Source organism: Camelina sativa, chromosome 20, assembly GCF_030686135.1.
Source record: "Camelina sativa cultivar CO46 ecotype springtype chromosome 20, ASM3068613v1".
Taxonomy (NCBI): domain Eukaryota; kingdom Viridiplantae; phylum Streptophyta; class Magnoliopsida; order Brassicales; family Brassicaceae; genus Camelina; species Camelina sativa.
In genome coordinates, this window is record NC_141899.1 from 20,761,148 (window position 1) to 20,769,438 (window position 8,291).

At 35.7% G+C, this 8,291-nt stretch overlaps 1 protein-coding gene and 1 pseudogene across 2 annotated transcripts; one reads left to right on the forward strand and one right to left on the reverse strand.

The window, feature by feature from the left end:
• Window positions 1-2,570: 2,570 nt before the first annotated feature.
• Window positions 2,571-2,966, reverse strand: LOC147919222 (uncharacterized). The gene has a single exon (XM_087503900.1). It carries the CDS (start codon window positions 2,964-2,966, stop codon window positions 2,571-2,573), a length of 396 nt encoding a protein of 131 aa, XP_087360026.1.
• A 2,652-nt stretch (window positions 2,967-5,618) lies between these two features.
• LOC147919223 (agamous-like MADS-box protein AGL90 pseudogene) lies at window positions 5,619-6,837 on the forward strand (annotated as a pseudogene). Its single transcript, XR_015594113.1, has one exon. The product of XR_015594113.1 is annotated as an agamous-like MADS-box protein AGL90 pseudogene (transcript).
• The last annotated feature ends 1,454 nt before the right edge of the window (window positions 6,838-8,291 follow it).

The window sequence follows — 8,291 nt, forward strand, 5'->3', positions numbered from 1 at the left end:
TTCCCTGTTGGAAACTTCAAATCGACCACTAATTTGAGGATGGTAAGGAGTAGCAACCTTATGCTTCACTCCATGCTTCTTGAGAAGAATCTCAAAGACCTTCTTGATCAAGTGTCTTCCTCCATCACTTATGACCACTCTTGGAATACCAAACCTTGGAAAGATGATTGTCTTAAACAACTTCAACACCACATTTGCATCATTAGTAGGACTAGCTATGGCTTCTACCCATTTAGAGACATAATCAACAGCCACAAGTATGTAGTTATTACCATATGAAGAAGGGAATGGTCCCATGATGTCTATACCCCATACATCAAACACTTCAACTTCAAGAATAGGAGTTTGAGGCATTTCATCGCTCATGCTGATGTTTCCCTTTCTTTGACATAAATCACACTTGGAGATAATCTCTTTAGTGTCCTTGAACATTTTTGGCCACCACAAACCAGCTTGAAGGATTTTTGTAACTGTCTTGAATGTGGTGAAGTGACCCCCATAGGCTGCTCCATGACAAAGTTCTACTACCCTTCTATCTCTTCTTTAGAAACACATCTTCTATAAATTTTGTCCTACAAAAAGCGAAGAGATAAGGTGCATCCTAGTAGTAGTTATTGATGTCCTTAAATAACTTTTTTCTAGCATATCCCACCAATTTTGGTGGCTAAAGACCACAAGCTAGGTAGTTAACATAATCTGCATACGAAGAACTATTCTCTTCTAAACTTATGACCTCTACAAGCTTTTTCCAAGTCTCATGGCTCTTATCTAGAAGTTGAATTGCCATTAGCCGCTATTCCAGAAGTGAATCATTGATTGGAATCTCATTGTCAATCCTCAATCTAGATAGATGAAAAGCTACTCAATTCTCAATGCCTTTCTTGTCTTTAATCTCCAAATCAAACTCTTGAAGCAACAATATCCAACTCTTGAGCTTGAACTCCAATCTAGAGCTTGAACTATTGGAGCACTAACCAACTCCAGATTTGGAGATTTGGAGATTAAAGACAAGAAAGGCATTGATATTCAAATGGTAAACTAGATTTGGAGAGTGTTCCATATAAAGAAAGAGTTGGTTAGTGCTCCAATAGTTCAATATCAATCTGGAGCTTGAACTATTGGAGCACTAACCAACTCTTCATTTATCTTCTTGAAAGCTTGTAGACACTCCTCATCAAACTCAAATGCAACATATTTACACAACAACCTTGTAAGAGGCCTAGCAATCTTTGAGAAGTCTTTTATAAACCTTCTATAAAACCCAGCATGGTCCAAGAAGCTTCTCATTTCCTTGCTGAATTTGGTGGTGCTAGATTGGTCATCACATCAATCTTAGCTCTATCAACCTCAATGCCCTTCTCTGAAATCTTGTGTCCCAACAAAATCCCTTCTTTCACCATGAAGTGACACTTCTCCAATTTGAAACCAAATTGGTTTCTTCACATCTCTTTAAAACCCTGCAAAGATTAGAGAGGCAAGAAAAAAAGAATCTTCATATACAAAGAAGTCATCCATGAATACTTCAACAACATTTTCAATGAGATCCGAGAAAATGGACATCATACACTGTTGGAAAGTAGCGGGTGCATTACATAGTCCAAACAGCATTCTTCGATATATGAAGGTACCGGGACATGTAAATATCGATATACGAAAGAATCCTGAGTAACCGTCTAAAAAGCAATAATGACTATGGTTTGCTAACCGTTCTAACATTTGATCAATAAACAGTAAAGGAAAGTGATATTCTAGAGGCGGCATTAACTTTTCTATAATCAATACATATGTGATGTCCAATTATAATCCTTGTAGGAATTAACTCATCTTTATCATTCTTAAGAACAGTGACTCCTCCTTTCTAGGGTACCACATGTACCGGTGAAACCCATGTACTATCTGATATAGGATATATGATACCCGTATCAAGGAGCTTTAGAATCTCTTTCCTCACTAGATCTCTTAGGTTAAGATTTAACAATCTTTGTGGTTCAATGGAAGTCATTGATTCATCATCTAAATGTATCCTATGCATGCAAAGAGATTCAAAGATTCCTTTAATATTATCTAGTGAAAAACCAATAGCTCTCCTTTAGTTCTTTAATTTACCTAGGAGAGTAACAGTTTATAGTTCACTAAGTTCTTCATTGATAATAACAGGATAAGTAGAGTTTTGTTCCAAGAAAATCATACCTTAGCCCTTTAGGAAGTGGTTTAAAATCAATCTTGGGTGCTTTAAGCTCACTCAAATCATCATTTGAGTCCCATTCAACTGAGTTCACCACCTGCTCTTTCAACTCAAGGAAGCTTCCATTATCACTTGAAGGCTTGCGAGAGTCAAGAATCTTCTCATACCCTTCACTATCTTCCTTTAGTAACCCAAACTCTCCTTGTTTAACAGTCAAAGTGTTTTGGGGCTCATCTTCTATGGCTAACTCTTCCAAAAGCTTATCAGCCAAAACATCCCTTTCTTCAATGTAGAAAGCTTGTCTTTTAATTTTAGGCTTCCTCATCACCTTGTTGATGTCAAAACACAGGGCTTCCTTTCCTAAATTCAAATGAATCTTTCCTCTTTACACATCAATCATAGCTCCTGCGGTTCTTAGAAATGGGCGTCCCAAGATGAGCGGGTCCTTTGGTTCTTCATACATTTCTAATTCAACAAAGTCAGTTGGAATCTCAAAATTCTCTACCATGACAGGTAAGTCTTCAAGCAGTCCTACAGGGGTTCTAACTGACCTATCCGCAAGAACAAGGGAGATTCTACACTCTTTGTAGCGAGTGAAACCTAATCTTTTGGCAACCGAGAGAGGCATCAAGCTCACACTAGCCCCAAGATCACATAAACAATGGCTAAAAGATAAAGGTCCCAATGAACAAGGAAGAGTGAAACTACCAGGATCATCAAGCTTCTTTGCTACTATCTTGTTTTGAATGATAGCACTACACTCATGGGTTAATATAATCATTCCTTGAGGAACTTGTCGTATGATGGGTTCAGCAAGAATGCATCAATGAGTGGCATTGTAATAGCAACATCTTTCATTTGTGCATCAAACATAGCTCTATACTTGTCCACTTGTTGTTTCTTAAACCGACCAGGAAATGACAATCTTGGCTCATAAGGTGGAGGCACAAATAGAGTCTCTTTTGCAGCCATTTGACTCTTCTTGGAAACTCCATAAATGATCTTGTCCTGCTTAGGATCCTCCACCACTTTACTCTTTCCTTTGTCAACCACAACCTCTTCAGCTTCTATGTCTTTACCATAATCTTGCTCTATCAACTCATCTTCAACTTCAATCTCAACCACAACCTCCCCTTCTTTAGGTTCAATGTCCCTATTGAGCTATTGAGTTGACAACTTCTTATCACTTCTCAGTGTTATTGAAACGACCTAACCCTTTTTCTAATATTAATAACTAATAATCTAGTGATCTCATAGTCACTAACATCCTAACCCCAATCAAACAACAGCGGATAACATAAACGATACCATTAAACCAATGAATTAACCAATAACCAAATATCCAACATTAATTCCATAACAAATAAACCAACAAACCAATCTAACATAAAACAAAGAACCAACAATCTTAGACAACTTTCTAAGGATTCAACTCTAGCAACCTACAGAAGCCAAACAACAACCAATCGAGCCACTAGAACATCCTCCTCTTCATTGCCTTGATTCCAGGATCACACTTTGCCTTTACCTGCACCACAAACACAAATTGAGATGCTAGAGTATTGTCATAAACACTCAGTGATGCAATCCTCCCATCTATTGGGCTACATACACAAGCAACTGAGATTCCAATGTCAAACAATTATCAAACAAACATAACAAACCAGGGAAACAAGTATCATCTGCTCGCTGAAAAGGGAGGTGTCGACGGATACCAGCCAAGTGTCGATAGACAGGGGCTATTGGTGTCGACCGACACTACCCCTCAGTGTCGATCAATACTGCTCCATGGTGTCAATCGACACTAACTCCGCAGATGCGATCTGATCAAAGCCAAGCGTCGAATCTCGCTCCTCTTCACCTCCTATATGTCCATAACTTGACCAAAAGTCAGATGAAACCGTATGAACCCTATAGCAATCATAACAAGCAAGACAAAGGTAATCTCAGGCTTAGATCAGCCATGGTCATGCACTCACCTCTTTTGTAGAAAGTTTCTGACCCAAACTGACGAATCCAACACCCAAGCAACCTTATATTACGTCTCAAGCCCTGGATCTTCACTCCCACAGAAAGATCTCCAAGGAAAAGCACCAAAACTCCAAAATCTCCCAAGAACGCTCTCTTGCTCTCTGTTTCTCTCTGAAAAAGGGAAACAACACTGAAACCACGACCTAGGTCGACTTTCCACTTAAATAACCCCATTTTAAGGTTTCACTTAAATCAAACCAAACCAAATCGACAATTTAAATCAATATGGTCGAACCAAAAATTGATGGTGTCGATCGACACTTCCTTTGGTGTCGATCGACACCCATCCCCAAAACCAACAAATAGATAAGATTTTAAAATTAAACAGAATTATTCTACTGAACAAAACCAGGGCCGACCCATAAATTACCTCTTAATCGATGAATCCCAAAAAAAATTTCAAAAAATCCGAAACTTCGCTGTCCACCAACAAACTTCACAGTCGACCCAGGAACTTTCAAGTGGACTCTTCCTTTTCTTCCCCACTTCCGTTGTTTATTACATCCTTTTACTCTTCGCCAACATCTTTTAGAATTCGCCTCGCTCCATTGTTATTGTCGATTTGATACCTATCAACAAGTTCGTTCTTTAGTTCCCAAATCATACCACAACATAATCGTCATAATTTATTGAACATAACATCTTCTTAAATTAATTCTACCAGAATTGTTGACAAAAGCCACTTGAATCACTACTCCGGTTCAAACGACACAAACGACTCCTTGGTTTCTATTGTTGTTTAGGGTTTAATGTTTCATTGTGTTTTTATTATTAATTATTTTTTCCATTTATAAATGAAAATGACACTTTTGTAGTTACGAAATTAATACATGGTTTAAAGTCTTTTTACAACAAATTAGTACTATTCTAGTAAGTAACACTTTATATGTGCTAGTCTAGTAATAAACCAAAATATATGCACTACTTTAGTAATTCTTTCAAAATGAAATATTTTCAAACCTGCTATATTACTTCTAATAATAAGCTAATAAAAAGTATTTTTAAATAAAAATAGCTGGCATAACGCCTCTAAAGGTATTATATCTAATATATTTTTTTCTATATTTCAAATTTTATTCACAAAAGTATTCTTATATTACTAACCGCACGTTCTAGATATGTTCTTTCTTTTTTTGGACAAAATTCTTCCAAATTTAACAATCTATGAACAAATTAAGCTAGATAAAATTAGTTTTAATAATAAAAATAACTTATATGTATATATATATTATATTATATTAAGTAATAAGCTAATGATAATGCACCAACTACACACAGAAATATAAGGATCTATATATAGATAAACACATAGTAAATTGATAAAAGATTTATTGCCTCTAATTTGGACTTAGTGATAAGAAACCTAATGAATAGGGAAACCCTTTCGTTGCTATATAAACAGTCTTTGTGCCAACAAACTAGACAAACCATACAAAATAAAAGAAAAAAGATAATGAGGAAATTGAAATTATCTTTGATAGCCAATGAGAGATCAAGAAAAAAAACATTCATGAAGAGGAAGAAAGGGATAACGAAGAAACTTCACGAGTTGACAACTCTTTGTGGTGTCCAAGCTTGTGGGGTCATCTACAGTCCGTATATGTCGGTACCAGAGGTTTGGCCGTCAAAGGAAGGTGCACAAGAGGTGGCAATGAAGTTTATGGAGATGCCGATGGAAACAAGAAACAAAAAGATGATGGATCAAGAAACGTATTTGCGGGAGCAGATTACCAAAATCAAAGAGCAAGTAGACAAGCTGGCTGTTGAGAATCGGGAGTTACAAGTTAAACGATTTATGTTTGATTGTCTTGAAGGAAAGATGTTGGAGTATCATTATGGTGCAAGTGACCTTCACGATTTGCATCGCTATATTGATCAATATATCAATCAGCTTACTCAAAGGATGCAAATTCATTTAGAAAATGGTGAGTCTTCTTCTTTATCTCCTCTTCCTATTGGAGTTGCGGATATAGATCCTTCTGCTGTTGCAGATTTTGCTGTTGGTGTGAATACAGCCGCGGTAAGTGCTGCTAGAGAGTTTTGTGCTCATATTCCATACCAAAATATGAATATGAATCAAAATCTGCAAGAACCGGTTCAATATCATACTTCGCATGATTTTTATGGTCATATTCAAGGAGTCTACAATAACATGACTTGGAATCATGATTTGAATTTTCATTTAAATCATAACATGAATTTGAATGTAGATCTGAATTCCAATCAGTATCTGAATCAAGAAAACTCATTTAATGATATGATGTTGGCACAAAATGTGGGTTATGATGGAGGACATGCTAGAATTCCTTTGATAGATGGAAACCACTACAACTATCACCAACAACCAACTGGTGATCTTGCCATCACCAATCACATGCCTTCCATCACCTCCTCTACCACCTCTACTACCAGTGTTTATGCTTCATACATTAACAATAATCTTTAATTAAAAGAAGCATATTTTTACTGTAGTTTTCAGTTGTCTGAATTTATGAGTTTTATTTTCTTCATTTCAGAAAAAAATATTTAATGTTGTCTTTATTTTTATTCTTTTTTCAGTTAATTGTTGTTGGCTAAGGGTTCTACCTGAATGCATTTATCTTATTTTGATTATTAAGAAATGTATTTGTGCATCATAGCATATCAATTTTAGTTTTATTGAAGAAGTTTAGTTTTTTCGAAATAAAATAATTAGTTTTTTTGAAATATAATAAAACAATTAATCAGGTACAACCAAAGATGTGGGCAAATTAACTAGAGTTTGTTTTTTCACAAAATAACTTATTCTTATCATCATATTTGCCACCCAAAAATGTGGGCAATTTTTATTTTTATTTTGTGAAGTAGTATGTTTAATCACCATCAAAATTAGTTTGACTTTTCAGAAAACGATGATATTTAGTGCTAAAATTCAAAAAATAAAGAGCATGTTAAGTACCCACATTCGTAGACACATTTCAGTGACCAAAATATCTATTACATTTTTGTGGTTTATTCATTATAGTTCCTTTAAGTCTGGTACTAAATTCAGGATAATGATTCAATGAAACTACCAGACGCGTTTTAAAAATAATAGAATTAAATACTCTATTATATTTAATTACACCCAAAAATAAACCAACAACAAACCAATATGCATAGCGGAAGGAAGATATACCAAACCAATTCTAATTTATTATGAATATAATATCCATTATAACCAATAAAAATCAGTAAACTAAGACCATCTCCACTAAAGAACTTGTATTCTCCACTATAAAAGTCCTAGTTCTGACGCAAGAAACAAAAAATTATAGTAGATCTTACGAAGAAGAAAAGAAACTCTAATTATAACAGTATGGCGTAAGCTTGTGACGTTCTGCAAGTATCTCAGAAAGATACTTGCCAACAGAAAAATTGCAAATGATCCAAATCAGTATGACCTTGAGCATACAAGAATACATGAAGTTCCACTCCTTTTCACTTAGCAATCACGTTGATAAGCGTATGTAAGAAAATGTCAGATCTTAAGCAGAGTGGAGTATTTATAGCTTCACGAAGTCAACCATCACAAAACGAAGAAAAAAGCTGATTCTATAAGATATTGAGGCACTAACAATCCATTACCCAATCGAGGCTAGACAAACAGGGTTCCTAGATTTAGATAAATGTTTTAAAATTATAAGCATAAGCATTTTTATAGAATCCAGTACACAATTGCAGTAGTTTGAGCTAAAATAAAGAGCTTAATTTGCAGTGGTGGGTAGATAGCAACTCATATTTGAAGATCCAAATCAGTAGTACAGAGATAGAACAAAAAAAGAAAACAAGTCAACAACAACACGAAGAAGAATAAGAAAAAAAAAACATTTAGGTGACTGAGAAGGGTGCAGAGTGAGATGGTGATTGATTTAAATTACTTATCTTGCTCAACGGGGAAAGAAGGCTGTGATCGGAGACCACCACCATAGAAGTTAGGTGACTGAGAAGCCGACGGAGACACAGTAAAAGGCGTCGATACGTAACGAATCTCCCTCCGCCAGTAACACCAACACCTCTGCCTCCACCACCACCACGACCAAGTGAAGTCATCATC

Excerpts from the sequence above, each read along its gene's own strand:
- LOC147919222 (XM_087503900.1), bottom strand. The coding sequence starts at position 2,966 with ATGATTATATTAACCCATGAGTGTAGTGCTATCATTCAAAACAAGATA.